The sequence below is a fragment of the Coregonus clupeaformis genome, chromosome 13 (assembly GCF_020615455.1).
Source record: "Coregonus clupeaformis isolate EN_2021a chromosome 13, ASM2061545v1, whole genome shotgun sequence".
NCBI lineage: Eukaryota > Metazoa > Chordata > Actinopteri > Salmoniformes > Salmonidae > Coregonus > Coregonus clupeaformis.
In genome coordinates, this window is record NC_059204.1 from 1,763,137 (window position 1) to 1,785,877 (window position 22,741).

At 42.7% G+C, this 22,741-nt stretch overlaps 2 protein-coding genes across 9 annotated transcripts in view; both read left to right on the top strand.

Moving 5' to 3' along the window:
- Positions 1-1,667, top strand: part of gtf2ird1 (GTF2I repeat domain containing 1) — a 37,396-nt gene extending 35,729 nt beyond the window's left edge. For all 5 annotated transcript variants that reach the window (XM_041893718.2, XM_041893717.2, XM_041893720.2 and 2 more), the window contains 4 exons: positions 4-196; positions 415-452; positions 566-675; positions 1,217-1,667. In XM_041893718.2, the coding sequence (XP_041749652.1) occupies positions 4-196; positions 415-452; positions 566-675; positions 1,217-1,285 (410 nt within the window). In that variant the 3' untranslated portion in view covers positions 1,286-1,667. The remainder of the gene's footprint in view (positions 1-3; positions 197-414; positions 453-565; positions 676-1,216) is intronic.
- Positions 1,668-3,226: 1,559 nt separating this feature from the next.
- Positions 3,227-22,741, top strand: dtx2 (deltex 2, E3 ubiquitin ligase). Of its 4 annotated transcripts, XM_045224123.1 has the most exons (9): positions 3,227-4,161; positions 4,762-5,347; positions 7,768-7,826; positions 9,921-10,091; positions 11,720-11,787; positions 16,159-16,320; positions 17,483-17,644; positions 19,384-19,473; positions 20,591-22,741. In XM_045224123.1, exons 1-9 carry the CDS (start codon positions 3,849-3,851, stop codon positions 20,855-20,857), a joined length of 1,878 nt encoding a protein of 625 aa, XP_045080058.1. In that variant the 5' UTR covers positions 3,227-3,848; the 3' UTR covers positions 20,858-22,741. The 4 variants fall into 4 exon arrangements, with proteins under 4 accessions (XP_045080058.1, XP_045080059.1, XP_041749657.2 ...); XM_045224124.1 differs by lacking the exon at positions 16,159-16,320; XM_041893723.2 differs by lacking the exon at positions 9,921-10,091.

Consider the following 22,741-nt stretch of genomic DNA (forward strand, 5'->3'; position numbering starts at 1 on the left):
CAGGTGACGCTCTGGGCCTGGACCGCTCTGTCATAGTCCCATACAAGCTGATCCGTGCCAGTCCCGACTCTGTTGAAGTTAGTGGCCTTCCGGACGATATTCCCTTCCGAAATCCCAACACTTACGACATAATCCGCCTGGAAAAGATCCTTCAAGCCCGAGATGATATCACCATCAACATCAAGAGCCAGCTACAGTGAGTGTCTTTGTCATTGTAATAATTGTGTCAATCTGGAGTTTGTAGAAATATCCCAGATTGTGGATTAAAAGCCTAAAATGTGAAAGAAGGACATGGAAGAACTGTACGAGTTCAAATTCTAGTAGGGAGACTCACTCTTGGGCAAAAGCCAGGCTCCCTTCTCTGTCCATCTACAGAACTGAAATTCCTATTTTAATTAATTTTCTTTACTACAGGCCTTTTGCGGAAATATGCACCCAAACATGTAACACAGGTAAGGATTGTTCTACAGTAGACAATTTCTTTTTTTTTTAAAGTAATGCGGTCCATAAGGACACGTGCTTTAGAAGTATGTTCAAAACGGCTGTGTTGTTTTTGTGGGTTAAGAAGGGAAAGAGGTTTCTACCAATCGACGCAAGCGCAAAAGAGTCCTGGAGAGCAGCCGAGTGTCCTTACCCTCCGAGTCAGGGGTATCAACCAATCAGATTCCAGTGATGGTACGTGGTACTAATAACAAAGCTATTATATAACAGTTTGTTGTACAGTATTTTGTGGTTATTGTAGCCTGGCGGGTAGGAGCGTTGGGCCAGTAACCGAAAGGTTGCTGGATCGAATCCCCGACCTGACAAGGTAAAAATCTGTCGTTCTGCCCCTGAGCAAGGCAGTTAACCCACTGTTCCCCAGGCTCTGAAGACGTGGATGTCGATTAAGGCAGCCCTCCGCACCTCTCTGATTCATTAAATGCGGAAGACACATTTCAGTTGAATGCATTAAGTTGAACAACTGACTAGGTATCCCCCTATCCCTTTCATTATCAAAATACATAATGGAAATGCTCTGATTTTATACTTTAATACAGTTGACTTTATTTATACATGTATATTATATGTGTAGGTATTAAAGGCATTTGTAAAAGGCACTAATAAGGTTGTGTAATTGATGGACCATAATTTGCTTCTGCAACAGTATAACTGATCTCCCCTCCCTCATGCTCTCTCTAATGTATCCTCCTTTTGCTTTGTCTCTGTCTCCTTTTAGCAATGGCCCATGTACATGGTGGACTACAGTGGAGTGAATGGGCAAGTCCCTGGAAAGGTGAAATACTAGAAGAGAAGAAAACAGATACTCTGCTACAGGAAGAGGATATAATGAGAGGACTTTATCAAACCAATACTTATAATCGCATCGCCAAGTTTCAGCTTTGCCCGAGTGCTGTTGCTTAAAAACTTTACTGACTGATTGAAAATATAGGTTTGGATATGTGTTTTTAAATGGTGGCTTGGGTGGAAATGTGAGGAGGAACAATAGAATCTGTGCATAATTTGTTGCAAGATAAGTGCTTTCTTTGATTTTGTTTCCTTCAATGATTTATATACACTAGATGACTGACAGGGGGCGCTGTTTTGAAGCCATTGAGCCTCCATTTTACTACTCCCCCACCATTGTAAAAAAAGATTTTGGAAGCGATATAAATGCATTTATGAATGTCTACATTCGTTTTTCCCATGTTTATTCTATTACAGACACCTTAATGCATACTTTTAAATTATATTATGTGAGCTAAACAAAATATAGAAAGACATTTTCCTTAAAGTATAATTTTTTGAGAGAACAGTTGTTACTGTCCCCACTACAACAACAAAATAAATACTTAAATACATGTAATTTTGTCCTTGAAACATTTTAATTGAAATACTGAATACCTATTAAGGACTGCTTCTTCTGAGGTGTGTACCAATATGGCCGATCGGTGGCTTCAAAGCCTCTCATTGGCCAATACATTGCATCGGAAATCTAGTGTTTATATACATTTGCTCTCCCCCACAGTCCTGATTGTGCTTTCTTGATACACCTTTTTCAAAATGCTCTACAAAAGAAAAGTCATTCTAACCAACTGGGGTTATGTTATGGCACTAAGTTTATGGAACTTACAATCATTGAAGTATTCACCATTTTAGGCTATTTTTGTCTGATCCAACATAGACTTTTGTTATGGGGTGTAACTACAGCACAAATGTCTTGGATAAATCTGGCTTTACAACATTCAGATATTTGTTTGTATGATTTATTTATTTATTTATTTTGAAGATTAAAAAACAAACATCATGTGCAGGGATGTAAATTAAAATGTTCAGTAATCTAAGTACTGAATCAAATGTCTCTACAATACTAACTACTACTGTATGTAACTCAAAGTATATCAACTGAAATATGTTCGCCTTCAGGTGTGCATACCGGTATTCTCCGTGATAGGAATAACCCAAGGTGATAGCACTATATCTAAGACAAATTTTCATATTTTGTAAAACTCGTCACAGCTTTTCTTTAGCTGAGTACTTGTACGTGGAGTTGAGATTTTCTCAGCTAGGCTTTTATGTTTGTAGCACATCTGTGCTAAGTAAAATGTATCTTTAAGTCAACATGAATGTAATGTGTGTTAAAGAAAGAATGGTCTGTGTTATCCTGTAACAGCTGTCTCTCGATTCACCAGTATTTATATGCTGTACCTTAATGCCATTTAGGCCTTTGAAATAAAATGTGTTGCCTTGCACTTTTTATTGGACTGCAGTGACTTTGTGTGTTATGAATGCAAGTAAAAAAAAAAAAATTCTAAAGAAAGTTTAAACCTACTACTTTCGTATTATTGTGTCCTTCATAATGTCATGGTATCATAGAGAAATGAAATTATGTAATGATTGAGGTTTGAAAGGACCATTTTGACAACAGAGTTATTAAGACCACTCCAGTGCAGTCAAAAACATAATTTGTTTTATATATATTTCCACACTGAGGTTGAAATAATATTGTGAAATTATGATAATGCCCTTTTAGTGTTAAGAGCTGTTTGAAAAGACCACATGAAATTTCAGCCTGTTTTGGTTGGATGGAGTTTTGGCCTGTGTAGTGACATCACCAGGCAGTTAATTAGCTAATAGACCAATAAGAAAGAGAGTTCGAAACCTTTCTGCCACTCTGACCACTCCCAGACAGTCCTAGCTAAATTATTGCTTGAGAAATGTATCTTTTTGATCAATTTAATTGAAAACAATCACAGTAAGTTACTTAATTGTTACCCAGAAATGAATTGATATTGAGATAAAAACGGCTGCATTGGACCTTTAAAAATACGATGATGTTCACATGTCGTCATTTGCCAAGCAACGATTGTTCAGACAGCTTGGTGTATCGCTGGTTTAGTAGCTAGCCAGTTTGAGTTGGTTGGAATGCAATGCATGATTAGCAAACTAGCATAGCTCAATATATTTCCTCATCTAATGATTAATTGCTTCGCAAGGTTTGCCAAAATGCTTTTAAACAGTTTGCTTGAATGTTTGCAGCCTGATCTCGAATCAGTCGTCTTGTAAAAATGGGGCATTTTAATAATCCAAGCTAGCCGTGCTGGCTAGTTTAGCTAACTTTAGCTACAGCTTGTAAACGGAAGATGTTTTGATAGCGTAACGTTAGCTACTTAACTAGGGTTGATAGCTACAATTTATTGATAGGGTAGCTGGCAAGGTGTCCTGTAGTTTGGCGAAGTGTTAACGTGTTTTGTCCATCTGACTTAACATAGCTACTTAACCTAGCTTGCTACGTTAGCTGAATTAGCTAGCATCAGCTTTTGCTATCGTTTCGTTTACTGAATTTGACGTATCGCTACTAGCTGGAAGATATGGCCACTGCCTCTAGCTCCTGTGTGGGGATAAATGGGTCTAGAAATGGACCCTCTATCTCTACACCGACCTTGGGAGCACCTGGACAATCTCAGCCTATGGTCGTTGTATGGGAATGGCAGGATGATCTTGGCTCCTGGCGACCATACAGCGGCCAGGTGAGCGGCTACATCGAACAATACTTCTCCTCTCCGCGGGGACACAGAGGTGGGGGTCCTGGCACCACCAGCATCAGCCTCGGACAATCAGACCCCAGCTTGTCGCCTTATCTCATAGACATACCAAGCTTGAACCAGTTCCGCCAAGATACAGGTAAGGGAATTAAGCCACTGGCACTGCACCGTGTGTGATGTAGCTAGCTAGCTATTAAAACTCAAATGAAGCTTTCGGGCTTTGTTGTGCCCTAGCTAGCGCATCGTTAGCTAGCTAGCTGTTGTGGTCAGCTGTTGGCCTCCGTGAACGAAAGATAATCGCATTACTTCTCTTGCTAACATCTATAGGGAACAGCCTATTTTCCTGCAATGTCAACGTTTTCTTTGGGTAACTAGTTGGCTGGCTAGCTAACGTTACCTGGCTAACTGGAATGTGATCCAGACATGATATTAGGCAGTCATACAGCCAAGTCTCTTGGTTGGAAAGTGGGGATTATTGGAGAAGTCCAAATGTCCTTTGACACTTGCAGCCTGTGATACAAACGTGGCGAGGAAAAGGGAGAAAAACAGCAGGAAATCTTATCTCAATAGCACAGGATGTGTGGTATGTTTAGCTGACACTATGAACTACACCACTAGCTACTACTATAATAAACTGTTTGTCATTCACTGATGTGTGATGTCTATTGCATCATTTTCTGTGCAAAACACATTTGCCTCATGAGTACAGTATGAATTCACTGTGTTCTTCTCTTTCCAGGGAAAACGCGGTCTGTACGCCGCCAATTGTTTGCCCAGTCCTCAGGCTTGGGTAGCGGAGTATATTGGGAGTGGGCGAATGACGAAGGAGGATGGACTCCATACGAGACTCGCACTTCTATCCTACTAGAACACAGCTACCTGGCACGGCAGGCCACGGCGGACATGGCCTCACATGGCTATAACTACATAGTGGACCTCACAGCGCTGGCCCAGGTCAACAAGGCCACAGGCTTCAGGCGGCAGGTCCGACGGCAGGGTAACTTCCCCTACCCGCTGGCGTCTGGCGCCTCCGTCATCCACTCGGGCCCGGCCTGCTCCTGCCACCAGTGTCTGAGCCACAGTTGCACTGGCCCCATGCCCAGCCGCTCACGCCACTCCTTCTCCTCTGGCCAGCTGAGCCTGCCCAGCTTCCAGGGCCCCAGCAGGGCGGCTGGAGCTCACCCCACCTCGGTGTACTCGCCCTACCCCAGGAGGCCTCTTTCTGTGGGGGGCATGGCGTGGGGTGGCCCTTGGCCCCCGTCAACCTCCGCTAGTCAGTTCCCTGGAACTCCACTGTCCTACCCCACCAGTGCCAATGGCTTAAGGTAGGCTGGTTTTGTTTGAAAAGTAATTGTCGGCTCATTTAGCAGCCTATCCATTTATACTACATTCTTGAGTAACTCTGTGTTGAGTAAGGCATAGCCTACTGGTAGGGGCTCTGAATTACATTAAGGCTGCGTTTACACAGGCAGACCAATTCTGATATTTTGCCCAATTATTACTGATCTGATTGGTCAAAAGACTAATTAGTGGCAAAGATCAGAATTGGACTGTCTGTGTAGACGCAGACTTAGACCAAATTGTTGTTTTGAACAGATTTATGTATGTTGTATCATTTTATGTTGAGCTAATTGACACATTGGTATAGTTTGGGGTTACAATTTGTCATAGAGTCCCAAATCTGAACACTTCAAAAACACTGCCTGAAAACGGCAGGATAAGATATTTTATTGATGTCCACTAAAGAGGAAGTGGGGTTACGCGGAATTGTTTTGCAGTGGATAGGAAACCAGATTTGGGACCCAAAGCTCTGCTCGGTCAAAAAGCCAGCTGATGTTGAAAGGGTAACATTACATCAACTGGTGCATCTCACACACTTCCTCTCATTGTTGTGTCACCATGTGGTTCCTGGTAGTAGTAGGCCTAGGCTGTCACTCCTTGTGACGAACAAAGCACGGGGAAGAAAGTGTGCATACTAGTATGTCATTCTTGTGACAGTTAAATTGCATTTTTGTTTTAAAGAATACCTTAGTGGCACTATTTTTGAACGCTTCGTCACAGCCCTGATGCCACACAGCGCTAAAATAACTTGAGTGAGAAAAAGATGGCAGCATGGAGCAATGTTGAACATACTGTAACATTCACATTGTACTCCAAAGCCTTATCAACTTGGAGAAAAAGCACACCGAAAAGTATCTGACACACTGGATGTGCATAACTGCGGTAGGCCCTCTCTGCGTGTGTTCTGGAATACTGGCAGCAGAGCTTGTCTCAGCTTTTGCTCCACTCTCTTGGGCTCTGCTGAACAGAGGCGTCAGCAGAACATGACAGTAAAGGAAACCAGGAGGAAAGATACTGCACAGTGAACCGCAGGAATGCCTGATTTTAGGGATCATAAGCCAGGTTAAACTCTGAACCAAGGCAGGCCTGTTTTAGCAAGGCCATGCTAGCTCCCCATCCATCATTTATCAAGAGTAAGGCCATTTGTACTCCCTCTGTCTTGCTGTTTAGTTAGTTTGAGATGGCAGCAAAACAACACGTTTTAGAATCGTGATTGATTTACTCATGTAAACTTGCAGCTTCAGGGCACAGAACTGTTCAAAATAGGAGATATAGTGGAAAGATTCTGCAGTATCTAGGGTCTCCAACAGGTCAATCGCAAGCTACCTCTAGCTCGCAGCCCACATATGAGTAGCGTGCCGCATACTGTCATAAACAAATCTCACAAGTATCAGACACCGCAAGTTCCCAGTTACTTTCTAATCAATGCAACTTTTCCACAACTCTTTTGGCCACTATTGGCTTAAAAAGCCAAACCTAACACAATATCTGCCAATACATTTCCTGTAATATTGCCCGTCTCTCTGTGTGGTGATAGCTCAGCTGGTAGAGCACGGCGCTTGTAACGCCAAGATAGTGGGTTCGATCCCCGGGACCACCCATACACAAAAATGTATGCACGCATGACTGTAAGTCGCTTTGGATAAAAGCGTCTGCTAAATGGCTTATTATTATTATTATTATTATTATTATAGTTTGTCTATCACTCTGTGTGTAGCCAGTTGATGTGATAACCGTCTTGTGGGTTGACAGAAATGCTTTCCCCAAAACCTTCTCAATTAATTGTTAACTGCAAAGTAGGCTTGCCTGGCAGAAGTATATCATTTGTATCTATTTGTTATTTGCACACTTTGCCATGAAATGAGCAGCAACAGTACAGAACCATCGCTAGACCGGCACATTAGACGGCACATTCCTCACTCATTAGATGCACAATTGAAAGGGGAATTGCACTCAATCTAAATTTGTCTTCTGATGTGATTTAAGCATCGACATGGACTCAGAACATCCAATTTAGTTTATTCTCTATGAACAATTGTAATTCTGAGTGAAAAACTTAAAACCACGGAAAAATGAAACTGGGAAAATATTAAACAGAATTTGGGGCTGATTTTTATATGGTCCCCCTTAGTGTGTTTTCTATCAATATACCTGGTAAAATAATGGTTAAACAACTAAGGACCCAGCGACGAGTTGCAGGGGAGAGGAAGAATGTGTGACTATTTGAGATATCTATATATATATTTTTTTTTTAAAGTAGCTCTCCTGCTAGAAAAGGTTGGAGACCCCTGATCTAGAGTGATTTCAAACTTTCAGAGAACCGACCACATCAGTTTCTCAATTGATTGCTTCTGCAATGGTGTGTATGGATTCATTGTCTGTTTTCCTGTTTCCTCTGCTGCAGTGTCCCCACCATCCCTCTGCAACGGAATGGATCCACCAGTGTGAGCTCAGCCCTTGCAGGTAAAGCAGTCCCAAACAGTTGATCCAAACATCCACCATGGTGGTACTACCTGGATTCTTTTCAGTCACCATCAATGTGAATTCTAGCTGTTTGGATAAAGCATTGTTTTTCTTGGTGGTTCTAAAATCAATGTTAGTAAGCTTACTTTGTTTCAGCCAAATGTGTGGCCTATGGCAAGCTAAAGTCTTAACAAAGATGGCTGATACACCAGAAATGGTCTACACATTCGACAGCACTGTTCAGCAACCGTGTGGTTTAGTAAGCTTATCTCATAGACCTGACAGATTTCAGAGGCACACCTTTTGTTGATCAGTCATTAAAGCAGAGAACTCCTTTGATTTCATGGCAATGACCATAGCTCCTGTCGGTGGTGGGAAAGTCATTTGTGACTCTCTGGACAGCTAGCCTAGCACCTCAGTTTATCGCTGTACATAATCTCCACAGACCAGGCCCTGTTTTGCTCTGGTCGTTTGCCCAGCCCATGATGGTGTTTATTTGCCAAGGTAGTCTCAGGGGTTTGGGGGCTTAGTGAAAAGGGGCTAGTTCGCTTTAATTTAAATGTATTTTCTCCCCAATTTCAATCTTGTCTCATCGCTGCAACTCCCCAACGGTCTTGGGAGGCGAAGGACGAGTCATGCGTCCCCCGAAACATGACCCGCCAAACCACGCTTCTTAACACCTGCCCGCTTTACCCGGAAGCCAGCCGCACCAATGTGTTGGAGGAAACACCGTTCGCCTGACGACGAGGTCAGCCTGCAGGCGCCCGGCCTGCCACTAGGAGTCGCTAGGGCGCGATGAGCCAAGTAAAGCTCCCCTAACCCGAACGACGATGGGCCAATTGTGCGCCGTCCTATGGGACTCCCGATCACAGCCGGTTGTGATGCAGCCCAGGATCGAACCAGGGTCTGTAGTGGCACCTCTAGCACTGTGATGCAGTGCCTTAGACTGCTGCGCCTCTAGCACTGCAATGCAGTGCCTTAGATAACATTGGATTCAGAAAGTCTATCTGTACCAAGCAGGATGGGGCTGGAAGCCTACCAAACTTCCCAATACAATGCCCTCTTGTCCCTGAGTAGGTCCCCCCGAGTCACGCACTGCTTTATCTACCATGTCTCATCAGTTTGGTTTCTCCCCCACCCCCTCTGCATGTCTCCCCGGGGCCTCCCACTCCAGGCATGGCCTCCATTTTGATGTCAGCAGTGGGACTCGGCTTGCACTTCACGAGTGCCCCCCTCCTGCATCCCTCCTCCGCTCCTCCTCCCCCCAGGAGGCCCAGTTCACTTTATATATTTGTAGCCTAGCGAATTTTCATTACACCTAGGGTGTTGTCATTTCATCCAAACCGTTTTTTATTTATTTGTTAGCTGGTTATTTAGGAACGTCCAGAATCTCTTAGCTAGCAGTTTAGCTTTTTATGCTAAAACTTTACAAAAAAGTGGACTATCCCATTGAGCCAGCAGATAGGCTAGCAATGGAGTCTGTCAGATTGATAATATCTGTGTGTGTTTGACCAATACCGACAGCAATTCAGCTTCTTTTGTTAGTGACTGTTCAAGGGGTCGTGTTGAGCAGTGAGGAACATATTTGTTGGGCTTTAGCTGAAATGTTTTGTGGAGGGCTAATGTAAAGTGAATTTGACATTTTCTGAAGATTTTCCTTTGACATATTTGTGCTGATATTCCTTTTTTTATTTTTACATATCATTAAATAACTGTAAAAATATTTATATATACAATACCATGTAGTATTGAGGCAGAACCTAACAATAGGGCTTTTTAAAAGGAAATCAATTAGAGCAGTGCGGTTATTGCAGTACATATCAGCCCACATGTATTACTGCCAAATATTAGTCCAACACATTGTCTTTACAAACCCTAAATCCAGATGACTTCTTATTCCTGAATCCAATTGTATCTATCTGTACCAAGCAGGATGGGGCTGGAAGCCTACCAAACTTCCCAATACAATGCCCTCTTGTCCCTGAGTAGGTCCCCCCCAGTCACGCACTGCTTTATCCACCATGTCTCATCTGTTTGGTTTCTCCCCCCCGACCCCACCCCCTCTGCATGTCTCCCCGGGGCCTCCCACTCCAGGCATGGCCTCCATTTTGATGTCAGCAGTGGGACTCGGCGTGCGCTTCACGAGTGCCCCCCTCCCACATCCCTCTTCCGCTCCTCCTCCCCCCAGCAGCACCAGCAGGCCCGCAGGCTCCAAAACTCACAGCAGCAGCTCGGTTAGGAGGGCAAAGAGGCAGCACAGGACAGGTAGCTACGCCACCTTCCCCCACCAACTCCCCATTGGCCTGCATCCAGCTCTGTGCTTCGTCACATCCAATGCTTTCCATTGTTGTCGTCCCAAATCCCAAAGTTGGAATACTTGGGCTTGTTATGTATGTTCAATTAAAAATAAAATGTCCCTTGTGTTTAAAAACGAATGCCTGCCTTGTGAAACTTTGGCGACATCTGAGGCAGTAATTCATATTCTCTCTCAGTTTTAGGCTCTCACTATTCAATACACAATACTTAGAATCAATGGGAGGGATTGGGGCAACTGAAATCTACTGGATTTGGTTTGACTTTACTTAAAGGTGATTTGGCAAAAAACATGGACATTGCACGGTGTCCCTATCACTCCCATTGACTTTCAGCTAGCTGTGTCTAAAATTGGCAGAGTTTTTTGTAGTGGCTGTTTAAAGAAACCCGAACCATCGATTACATTTTCTCCTGGCTCATACACTACTTTCAGGGTAAGGAACCATCTATCAATAAGTTGTACAAATATCAAACTTATTCTTGAAAATCAAATACTGTGTCCTTCAAAATGTCCTCAAACTGAATGGCATCAAAGGCAGTGTTTAGATTTTCTGCAGGCTTGTATAGCTTCCTTTTATTTTTCCTCTTAGGTGTCCTCGCTCTTTTATCGTATTCCATCGCTCGCTTGTCTCTACGAATAATTTGCCAATCTGTGACTCATTCATATCATATCCACAAATCAGTGTTGTGATGTTGCTTGGCAGTCGATACAGTATTCATTAGCTAACAAACATTGGTGTGTTTCTTTCAGAACTAGGCCCTAATCTTGCTTTTTGTGATCCAGTTTGGTTACATTTACAAAGGTTGCAGCTCAAAACAGAACCCCTGAACTCAACACTGATTTGCTGACCTACTCTGCAGCTGTTCCAGAACAGACTGATACTCACAAATCTAACAATGAAGTTGCATCCCAAATGGCACCCTATTCCCCATAGTGCACTACTTTTGACCAGGGCCCATAGTGCACTACTTTTGAATAGAGCCCTATGTAGTGAATAGGGTGGCATTTGGGACACCACAGCCCCTAACGAAGGAAGAGGGTGCTATTGGCACATTGGAAGATAAGTGTCAATCTCTAACCCTCTTCTCTCCATTCATCCATAACTGTCATGCATTAATACTGTGTGCCTCAATCTGTCGACTCATGTTACATCTTCGAGCAGTGCTTTTGCGTGGTACAGATTTGCCAACGAAGCCGGCCTAAAGTTTGAGCTGCAGTGAAGTGTGTAGGCTCCATCTGCAGGATGAGTCGGTCATTTCTGCAGAAATATAAAATATAACAAAAAGTGTAGTGTCAGTTAAAATGTTTTAGGATGAACTATGCTATAAAATCTAGGCAATTATTTTTGTGAACATAATGTGTACAATAGCAAACTGCAAAACAACTAGGCTACCACCATTTCATCCACTGAAATTGATTAAAAAAGCAATACTAGAGACTACATTTTCCATACAATTGATCTTATTATAATCCCTCCTAACTGTTTATAGTGTGTCCGGTCTGTATATTGAGGGCCTGAGTGTGGTTTTAGTCTGGTGGGTTTCTCTCCAACTCTGTTCATTGTCTGCTGTCCCCTCAGCCCCAGCCCAGAAACCAGAGGATGTCATTCACCGCTACATGGAGGAAGTGGCCTCTGCTCAAGACGAGGTATGCATTTCAATGTCAAAGACCCCCTCCTCCCTCGCTTCTTTCTATTGGGGTAGGGTGAAGTTGCCCCTAGATGCTGATCTTCGGTCAGTTTTGCATTTTCCATAATGGTTACTGTTAGGTTTCCCTTAGAGCTGTACCTAGGAAAACTTCTCCCCGCCCTCTTTTTACTTAACAATCACTGAAGAAGGGCTCTTGCAGAACAATCAGTCATGTTTCCCCATTCTGATACTTTGGAAATCACTGTAAACATGAAATAAACTATACCTGCTTTTGTTTGCATATACAGTGAGGGGAAAAAAGTATTTGATCCCCTGCTGATTTTGTACGTTTGCGCACTGACAAAGACATGATCATTCTATAATTTTAATGGTAGGTTTATTTGAACAGTGAGAGACAGAATTAAAAAAACAAAACAGAAAAACGCATGTCAGAAATGTTATAAATTCATTTTCATTTTAATGAGGGAAATAAGTATTTGACCCCTCTGCAAAACATGACTTAGTACTTGGTGGCAAAACCCTTGTTGGCAATCACAGAGGTCAGACGTTTCTTGTAGTTGGCCACCAGGTTTGCACACATCTCAGGAGGGATTTTGTCCCACTCCTCTTTGTAGATCTTCTCCAAGTCATTAAGGTTTTGAGGCTGACGCTTGGCAACTCGAACCTTCAGCTCCCTCCACGGATTTTCTATGGGATTAAGGTCTGGAGACTGGCTAGGCCACTCCAGGACCTTAATGTGCTTCTTCTTGAGCCACTCCTTTGTTGCCTTGGCCATGTGTTTTGGGTCATTGTCATGCTGGAATACCCATACACGACACATTTTCAATGCCCTGGCTGAGGGAAGGAGGTTCTCACCCAAGATTTGACGGTTCATGGCCCCGTCCATCGTCCCTTTGATGTGGTGAAGTTGTCCTGTCCCCTTAGCAGAAAAACACCCCCAAAGCATAATGTTTCCACCTCCATGTTTGACGGTGGGGATGGTGTTCTTGGGGTCATAGGCAGCATTCCTCCTCCAACAAACACGGCGAGTTGAGTTGATGCCAAAGAGCTCGATTTTGGTCTCATCTGACCACCACTTTCACCCAGTTCTCCTTTGAATCATTCAGATGTTCACTGGCAAACTTCAGACGGCCCTGTATATGTGCTTTCTTGAGCAGGGGGACCTTGCGGGCGCTGCAGGATTTCAGTCCTTCACGGCGTAGTGTGTTACCAATTGTTTTCTTGGTGACTATGGTCCCAGCTGCCTTGAGATCATTGACAAGATCCTCCCATGTAGTTCTGGGGATATTCCTCACCGTTCTCATGATCATTGCAACTCCACGAGGTGAGATCTTGCATGGAGCCCCAGGCCGAGGGAGATTGACAGTTATTTTGTGTTTCTTCCATTTGCGAATAATCGCACCAACTGTTGTCACCTTCTCACCAAGCTGCTTGGCGATGGTCTTGTAGCCCATTCCAGCCTTGTGTAGGTGTACAATCTTGTCCCTGACATCCTTGGAGAGCTCTTTGGTCTTGGCCATGGTGGAGAGTTGGAATCTGATTGATTGCTTCTGTGGACAAGTGTCTTTTATACAGGTAACAAGCTGAGATTAGGAGCACTCCCTTTAAGAGTGTGCTCCTAATCTCAGCTCGTTACCTGTATAAAAGACACCTGGAAGCCAGAAATCTTTCTGATTGAGAGGGGTTCAAATACTTATTTCCCTCATTTAAAATGCAAATCAATTTATAACATTTTTGACATGCGTTTTTCTGGATTTTGTTGTTATTCTGTCTCTCACTGTTCAAATAAACCTACCATTACAATTATAGACTGATCATTTCTTTGTCAGTGGGCAAACGTACAAAATCAGCCGGGGATCAAATACTTTTTCCCTCACTGTAGTTTCTGACATTTGAAAACATTTCATGAAGATGGTACATTCATATGACACAGGTGATTTTTATACAAAACCACTCTTAATTTTATTTGTATTGAAGAAACATTTTATTTTGCAAAGAAGGTGCAATTTGAAAGAAATATGATTGCTCTAAAATGAAGACCTATTTCTAAAGCAGTTTGAGCAAGCCAACTGCAGTTTTGTATACAAATATAAACAATACTCATCCATATCCCCAAGTCATCCCAACATCAATTTATAGAGTCATGATATAATATCATATACAGATCCTGTAATTATTATCTTGTAATTACATGTATAACATATCCTGGGGTGAAAGTAGGTATGGCCCAGTACAGATTCCCGGCAAATGAAATAGTGGGGGTACGCAGTACCGGAAAATGATCACAATAATAACTAAGATGCCAGGAAAAATGTAGGCTATTACACCCTCATTTTTTGTATTACCACATGAAAAATGTGTGAATGGACTCCAATGCGGTGTGGTTCGAAGAGAACACAGACATTTTGCCAAGGCAGGCTACAAGTGAAGGCCTAATGACAATCGCTGAATGTCATTAGGCCTACACTTTTTGATGTTTTGTGGCGGGTGCACAGTGCAATGTTTGGATGCTTGAATTATTTGAGTGGACGAACGTGCGCAGGTAGCCTACAGGAGTCTTTTGAAGTGATTTTTTTGTTTTTGACGAACTGATGACATGACTGGTTGTGTTTATCCCACATTAAACTCGACCCTTAATCTTTACTTTTAGGACCATTAAAAAAATGTCAAGTACACGTAGGTCTGTAACGGGAATAAATTAAATATACTTTCACCCCTGAATATATATACAGTGGGGAAAAAAAGTATTTAGTCAGCCACCAATTGTGCAAGTTCTCCCACTTAAAAAGATGAGAGAGGCCTGTAATTTTCATCATAGGTACACGTCAACTATGACAGACAAATTGAGAAAAAAAAATCCAGAAAATCCCATTGTAGGATTTTTAATGAATTTATTGGCATATGATGGTGGAAAATAAGTATTTGGTCAATAACAAAAGTTTCTCAATACTTTGTTATATACCCTTTGTTGGCAATGACACAGGTCAAACGTTTTCTGTAAGTCTTCACAAGGTTTTCACACACTGTTGCTGGTATTTTGGCCCATTCCTCCATGCAGATCTCCTCTAGAGCAGTGATGTTTTGGGGCTGTCGCTGGGCAACACAGACTTTCAACTCCCTCCAAATATTTTCTATGGGGTTGAGATCTGGAGACTGGCTAGGCCACTCCAGGACCTTGAAATGCTTCTTACGAAGCCACTCCTTCGTTGCCCGGGCGGTGTGTTTGGGATCATTGTCATGCTGAAAGACCCAGCCACGTTTCATCTTCAATGCCCTTGCTGATGGAAGGAGGGTTTCACTCAAAATCTCACGATACATGGCCCCATTCATTCTTTCCTTTACACGGATCAGTCGTCCTGGTCCCTTTGCAGAAAAACAGCCCCAAAGCATGATGTTTCCAACCCCATGCTTCACAGTAGGTATGGTGTTCTTTGGATGCAACTCAGCATTCTTTGTCCTCCAAACATGACGAGTTGAGTTTTTACCAAAAAAGTTATATTTTGGTTTCATCTGACCATATGACATTCTCCCAATCCTCTTCTGGATCATCCAAATGCACTTCAGACGGGCCTGGACATGTACTGGCTTAAGCAGGGGGACACGTCTCGCACTGCAGGATTTGAGTCCCTGGCGGCGTAGTGTGTTACTGATGGTTGGCTTTGTTACTTTGGTCCCAGCTCTCAGCAGGTCATTCACTAGGTCCCCCCGTGTGGTTCTGGGATTTTTGCTCACCGTTCTTGTGATCATTTTGACCCCACGGGGTGAGATCTTGCATGGAGCCCCAGATCGAGGGAGATTATCAGTGGTTTTGTATGTCTTCCATTTCCTAATAATTGCTCCCACAGTTGATTTCTTCAAACCTAGCTGCTTACCTGTTGCAGATTCAGTCTTCCCAGCCTGGTGCAGGTCTACAATTTTGTTTTTGGTGTCCTTTGACAGCTCTTTGGTCTTGGCCATTGTGAAGTTTGGAGTGTGACTGTTTGAGGTAGTGGACAGGTGTCTTTTATACTGATAACAAGTTCAAACAGGTGCCATTAATACAGGTAACGAGTGGAGGACAGAGGAGCCTCTTAAAGAAGAAGTTACAGGTCTGTGAGAGCCAGAAATCTTGCTTGTTTGTAGGTGACCAAATACTTATTTTCCACCATAATTTGCAAATAAATTCATTAAAAATCCTACAATGGGATTTTCTGGATTTTTTTTTCTCAATTTGTCTGTCATAGTTGACGTGTACCTATGATGAAAATTACAGGCCTCTCTCATCTTTTTAAGTGGGAGAACTTGCACAATTGGTGGCTGACTAAATACTTTTTTGCCCCACTGTATATATATATATATATATATATATATATCCTCCCTGTGGTTTCAGGACTGCATCATCTGTATGGACCGGCTGTCGTGTCCGTCGGATTATGCTGTGGTGTCCGAGGGAGCCAAGTCCATCCCGCCCGGCGCCGTGGGCAAGTTCACCAAGTGTGGACACACCTTGCACATGCTCTGCATGCTGGCCATGTACAACAATGGAACCAAGGTGGGCGCCACAGAGATCCTAATAAAATGTAATTCAATGGGTGGCCTGGACAACATGAGCCCACATATTGTCCTACATAGACGTTCACGTAAAATAAGCCTTATAATAAGGACTATAAAGGCTTGTACATGCTATTTATTTGACCAGATAAGTTGATTGAGAACACATTCTCATTTAAACAAACAAAAAAAGACCTGGGGAATAGTTACAGTATTGAAGCATTATACCTGCAGGCTAAAAGTTAAGTGTTACCCACAACATATCATAATAAACAATATCACATATGGTGAAATCAGGCTAACATTTTAGTTTATGGTCACGTGGCTGTTGCTTGCTATATAAAGCAGGCATCGAGGCATTCAGTTACTGTTCGGTTGAACGTTAGAATGGGCAAAACATGTGACCTAAGCAACTCTGAGCATGGTATGATCGTCAGGGGTGCCGGTTCCAGTATCTCAAAAGTCCGGCCTCCTGGGCTTTTCACGCATGACAGTGTCTAGGGTTTACAGAGAATGGTGAGACAAACAAAAAACATCCAGTCAGCAGCAGTCCTGTGGGTGGAAACAGCTCATTAATGAGAGGTCAAAGGAGAATGGCAAGAATCGTGCAAGCTAACAGGCAGGCCACAAACAGGCAAATAACGGCGCAGTATAACAGTGGTGTGCAGAACGGCATCTCGGAACACACAACTCGTTGGTCCTTGTCACGGATGGGCGATTACAGCAGACCACACCGGGTTCCACTCCTATCAGCTAAAAACAAGAAGCAGCTCCAGTGGGCATGTGATCACCAACACTGGACAATTGAGGAGTGGAAAAACATTGCCTGTACCGATTTAATCCCGGTTCTTGTTGCTTTATGCAGGATTTGGCATAAGCAGCAAGAGTCCATGGCGGTGGTGTAATGGTATGAGGAATGTTTTCCTGGCACACGTTAGGTCCCTTGTTACCAATTGTGAAACGTTTGAACGCCATATCTAGTAGAATCTATGCCCCGACGAATTCCGGCTGTTCTGGAGGCAATGGTGGGTCCGACCCGGTACTAGTACTTAATAAACTGTCAATTTGTCAACTTGATTCTTTATCATTAGCGTGTAAACAGTCACTAACGTGGGCCTTTTGGTTATTTTTAATGAAAGTCTGCGGTTCTGACTCTGTTCCAGGATGGCAGCCTCCAGTGCCCCTCATGCAAGACGATCTACGGCGAGAAGACTGGGACCCAGCCCAAGGGCAAGATGGAGATCTATAGTATTGCCCAGTCCCTCCCCGGCCACCCAGACTGTGGAACTATCCAGATAATTTACAGCATACCCCCTGGGATACAGGTAGACTCACTCACTCATTAACACACGGAGTCTGGGGTGGGCTTATCTTACCCCTGCCAGGGCAGGTGTGGGTGCAGGCTTTTGCTCCAGCGAAGCAGTAACAAAAACAAGGCTTACCACTCTGGCGGTTCTTTCTGACTGAAACCATACCTTTCAGATTCACAAGGGCCAAAAGATACAGACAAGGGATTGGACCTGTGCCTTCTCCTCATGTCAGTATTCTCATCTGTCTCAAAATACAACACTGCCCCTTTAAGACAAAAAAAAGCTCTTTACCTGACTCCCTTTTCAAAGATGTCTAGAAATGTACACGTTTTGTGCTCTTGTAGGAAGCAATCACTCCCCTATTGCTGACTAAATTATCTAAAACTGGGCTAATGACTCACTAACTAGCAAAGGATATGAACAAAATGTGCACACGTGGCTACATGCAGCTCTCGCTTTGATCTCAAAACAAGCTCATCTACTCACGACCACAGCTGTTTAAATAGTTTTTATTTATTTAACCAGGTAAGCCAGTTGAGAACAAGTTCTCATTTACAACTGCGACCTGGCCAAGATAAAGCAAAGCAGTGCGATAAAAACAACACCACAGAGTTACATATGGGGTAAACAAAACATGAAGTCAAAAATAGAACAGAAAATATATATACAGTGTGTTCAAATGTAGCAAATTATGGAGGTAAGGCAATAAATAGGCAATAGTGCAAAATAATTACAATTAGTATTAACACTGGAATGCTAGATGTGCAAGAGATGATGTGCAAATAGATACTGGGGTGCAAATGAGCAAAATAAATAACAATATGGGGATGAGGTAGTTGAGTGGGCTAATTTCAGAAGGGCTGTGTACAGGTGCAGTGATTGGTAAGCTGCTCTGACAACTGATGCTTAAAGTTAGTGAGGTAGATCAGTCTCCAGCTTCAGAGATTTTTGCAGTTCGTTCCAGTCATTGGCAGCAGAGAACTGGAAGGAATGGCGGCCAAAGGAGGTGTTTGCTTTGGGGATGACCAGTGAGATATACCTGCTGGAGCGCATACTACGGGTGGGTGTTGCTATGGTGACCAATGAGCTAAGATAAGGCGGGGACTTGCCTAGCAGTGATTTATAGATGGCCTGGAGCCAGTGGGTTTGGCGACGAATATGTAGTGAGGACCAGCCAACAAGAGCGTACAGGTCACAGTGGTGGGTAGTATATGGGGCTTTGGTCACAAAACGGATGGCACTGTGATAGACTACATCCAATTTGCTGAGCAGAGTGTTGGAGGCTATTTTGTAAATGACATCGCCGAAGTCAAGGATCGGTAGGATAGTCAGTTGTAAACACAGTCCATTTCAAAGTAAATGGCACATCCATATTTGGCAATGGTCTATTTGCATATAGGCCTGCGGCAGCTCTGATTGGTTATGCCGTACTGGTTTTTGTAGAGTATGGGCTGAGTCGTGGGCAATATAATCCTACTCCGATGCATTCTGCCTACAACAATCTCTTGCATAGTTCGTTTTGTTTCGGTATGTTGCGTTGAAAATGGCTATTGCGTTGCTTCGATCACAATTGCCACAGTAAAGGGAAACCTTGATAGTGTTAACTAACAGGGAAAACTCTAGAACATTGAACTTCACTCAATCTTGTGCTTCTCTGTTCTCCCCGGGGCTACTGCACGCACTTGCGCAGCTTAGATGAAACATTGACTGTAAATCGCTCTGGATAAATGACTAAATATTATTTCTCTCTCCAGGGTCCAGAGCACCCTAACCCGGGGCAGCCATACACCTGTAGAGGCTTCCCTCGCTTCTGCTTCCTCCCAGACAACGACAAGGGCAGAAAGGTAAGCACGTAGTTCATCCCTGTTTCAGTCCACTTTCTTCCGAACATGGCCCCGAATCCTCGTATGTGCTCAAAACAGTCTAGGAAGTCTGATTTAAGCAGTTTCAGTCAAAACACACTGAGTGTGAGATTTAAGTGACACGTCTTCCTTGAATGTAATGTGCCAATTCCTCATTACCAATTTGATTTGCCACTCGTTGCGACCAAATCTGCTACTCAAAATTGTTCTGTTGGCTTAATTTATTAAATGCTTATTTACTGTACAGTATGAGGTAAGTGTTTATGGTGGGTATATTGATAATGCATCCCAATATATTTGCAAAGGAAATCCATTTCTATATCTGATCTCCTCTCTGTCAATGTGAAATCAAATGCACATACCTCTACCATAACATATAGACAATGCAGACTAACTTAAAGGAAAGTTATTTATTTTATAACTGAATGTCTTAGTTCTACGTTCACAATTATTTTTTCAATAATATATCTACACTTCATATAAATTCCTCTGTCTGTATTCTGTCTCTATATTGTCTTATGCTAGCAGCACCATTTGACCAAGTCATTCTAGGGATGTGTAAATAAATATACAATAAAGGTGATTCTGAAGTAGGTCTAGCTAGCACCAATAAGCTTCAGCCAGTGTGCGACCTTGGCAAAGTTAGTTTGCTGTTGGATATCTATGGGGATAGTTGGGGATCGTCAAATTACAATATTTTCTAGTTGCACATATTTTAGTTCTCATTAAATGTGTAAGAATTTACAATCAATAGGGGTATTTTTTAGATGTATTTTTAATTATCCATAAATTAATGTAAAGAAATTATTCTTAATCTAAACAGTACTCATATTTCAGATGACATGTTAAGGTTTCAAATGACTCCAAGACAGGCTTTGTAGCGTCTACGTAATTGTAGTGTCTTAAATAAGGCCAGGGTAATGCCAAAATGTCCCAATTCAATCAATTTCTCAATCATCATTTTGGATACAGACTTCAAAGGTATGCCAACCATCCTTTCCCCAAAGGACCTTTCTATGGATTTAATTTCAGGAAGATCTAAAACATCATAAATATGCAGAGCATGTCATCTCTAATTTCATTTTTTATTTCATGTCAGGTACTTGAGCTGCTGAAGGTAGCGTGGACACGGCGCCTCATCTTCACAGTGGGCACGTCTAGCACCACGGGCGAGCCTGACACAGTGGTGTGGAACGAGATCCACCACAAGACGGAGATGATGTCCAACGTGTCAGGCCACGGCTACCCGGACCCCAACTATCTGGACAATGTGCTGTCCGAGCTGTCCTCTCAGGGGGTGACCGCCGACTGCCTGGTCAAACAGGAGGGCCCCAGCCAGGGAGGAGCGTCAAACTCTGGACTGTGAAACTGACCCTGAATCAGTTTCCTCGTAATGTCACTACTTCAACATAGCAAACATATTCACATTCCCACTTGGATGTGGTATTTTTTGTTGTTGGTCTTATTAAGTACTCAATGCGACGCAGATAGTATGTCAAAGTGCGGTGTGCAGAATACTGCACATACTGATAATGTGGGGTTTGTCGTGGACTTTTTTTTGCTGTAGTAGCGCTCCACCAGCTCTTGGTTTAGTCACCTGTTCCCTATATAGTTCACTGCTTTTGACCAGGGCCCATAGGGTTCTGGTCAAAAGTACTGCACTATGTAGGGAATAGGGTGCCATTTTAGACAGAACCCTTACCTTGAAAAAAGCATTGTGCTTTTCTTTTGGAGCAGCCTGATGTGTCCACACCTCTTTTGACATGCTCCATGAAAAGTGGCAGCTCTGGCGGGGAACAGATGTCGGGAGCACTAGTTTTGACAGTGCATTTAATTAACACTTTTAGTAATTACCAGGTTAATGTCTGTGGTTGATTTTTGTTTTTCAAATTGGTAAATTATGCAAATACTTTAGTGATATTTCTGTTGAAAAGCAATGTAGGTCCTACTTAGGCAACTCACTGTATACACAGACATTAAATACTATACAAAATGGTAGCAAAGTGAGTACCTGCTTAATTGTGTTATAATGGGGGAGGGGGGGTCTGTTTAATTGGTCATTTTCATATTTGTCAGTAATGAAAGCACTGTAAAGGAACGTAAATATGTCCGTAAATGCCAGTTCATTAAGAAGCATAACCCGGAAGAGAAACTTCTGTTTGCCTTTGTTTCTGCATTTATAATTTAACCATTTGTAATCATATTTTTTGTTTCACCTAATTTGATGGGAAACAAGTGGAGTTGTCACGCTTAATGCAGACTAAGCTGGGCCTGTATTCAAAGTAGCAGTGCTGATATAGATCAGGTTCTCCCTGCCTATAATCTTATTCAATTTGTAAGTTGCTCTGGATAAGAGCGTCTGCTAAATGACTTAAATGTAATGATCTAAGGCAAAACCTATCTTGGATCAGCCCTCCAACTCTGAGATGCTTTATGAATACATTTACATCATTTAGCAGACCCTGATGCTTTGCTACACCCACTTAGAGGTATGGAGATATCCTCAAACTTTGGAAGCATTTGTGCATTTTTTGGAAAGCTTACATGGACTGTTGACCTGAGCCGAATACTAAGTATGTGGTTTGAGCAGTTAGCCAGTTAACATTGGTCAACTCGGGATAACCGGTACCACAAAAGTGGCTCATCTTTGAGCCAGGTTAATTTCTATGGCAATGAATCCTTAAGAACTAACCAGCTCTGGGGCAGTCTAACTTGAGGCTAACTATGTGTTCGCATTGCCCTAAAAAAGGGAACCAGCCTGTGGAATTCAAGCGAACCAAACTTTTACCACCTCTCGATGGTGTTTGATTCTCTTCGGGTGCTCTTTTGAGGGGTCTGAGATCCTTTGAGTGTTCACACTGCACAAATTAAGCGAACTGCACGATTTCACAAAAATTGGTTGAAAGGGGGAGACCAAGTGTGAAAAGACCCTTATAAAACCTTGAGTAGATCTAGCTTCAATCGTAGTATAGGCCTACCACTCAGCTTTGCCCTAGAAGTTTAAAAACAGAAGAATAAATTACATTACCCCAGGTCAATTCACTTTTACTCTGACAATCAGGTCAAAATAGCATAGCCATCAAGACCAGTCCTGATTTTTCTTTTTTGGCATGCTTAGGCTATATTAACCTAGATCATCCAATTCCACTGCTCTTCTGTCCAACATCCAGTTAGGTGACATTTTACTCAGTATTCAGGTGTATGCAAGCATATTGAAAATGTTCTCCGCAATAAAGAACTGATAAATGAA

Excerpts from the sequence above, each read along its gene's own strand:
- dtx2 (XM_045224123.1), top strand. The coding sequence starts at position 3,849 with ATGGCCACTGCCTCTAGCTCCTGTGTGGGGATAAATGGGTCTAGAAAT. Across the intron at positions 7,827-9,920 it reads TGTGAGCTCAGCCCTTGCAG|GCATGGCCTCCATTTTGATG; the intron begins GTAAAGCAGTCC and ends CTCCCACTCCAG. Across the intron at positions 19,474-20,590 it reads ACAACGACAAGGGCAGAAAG|GTACTTGAGCTGCTGAAGGT; the intron begins GTAAGCACGTAG and ends ATTTCATGTCAG.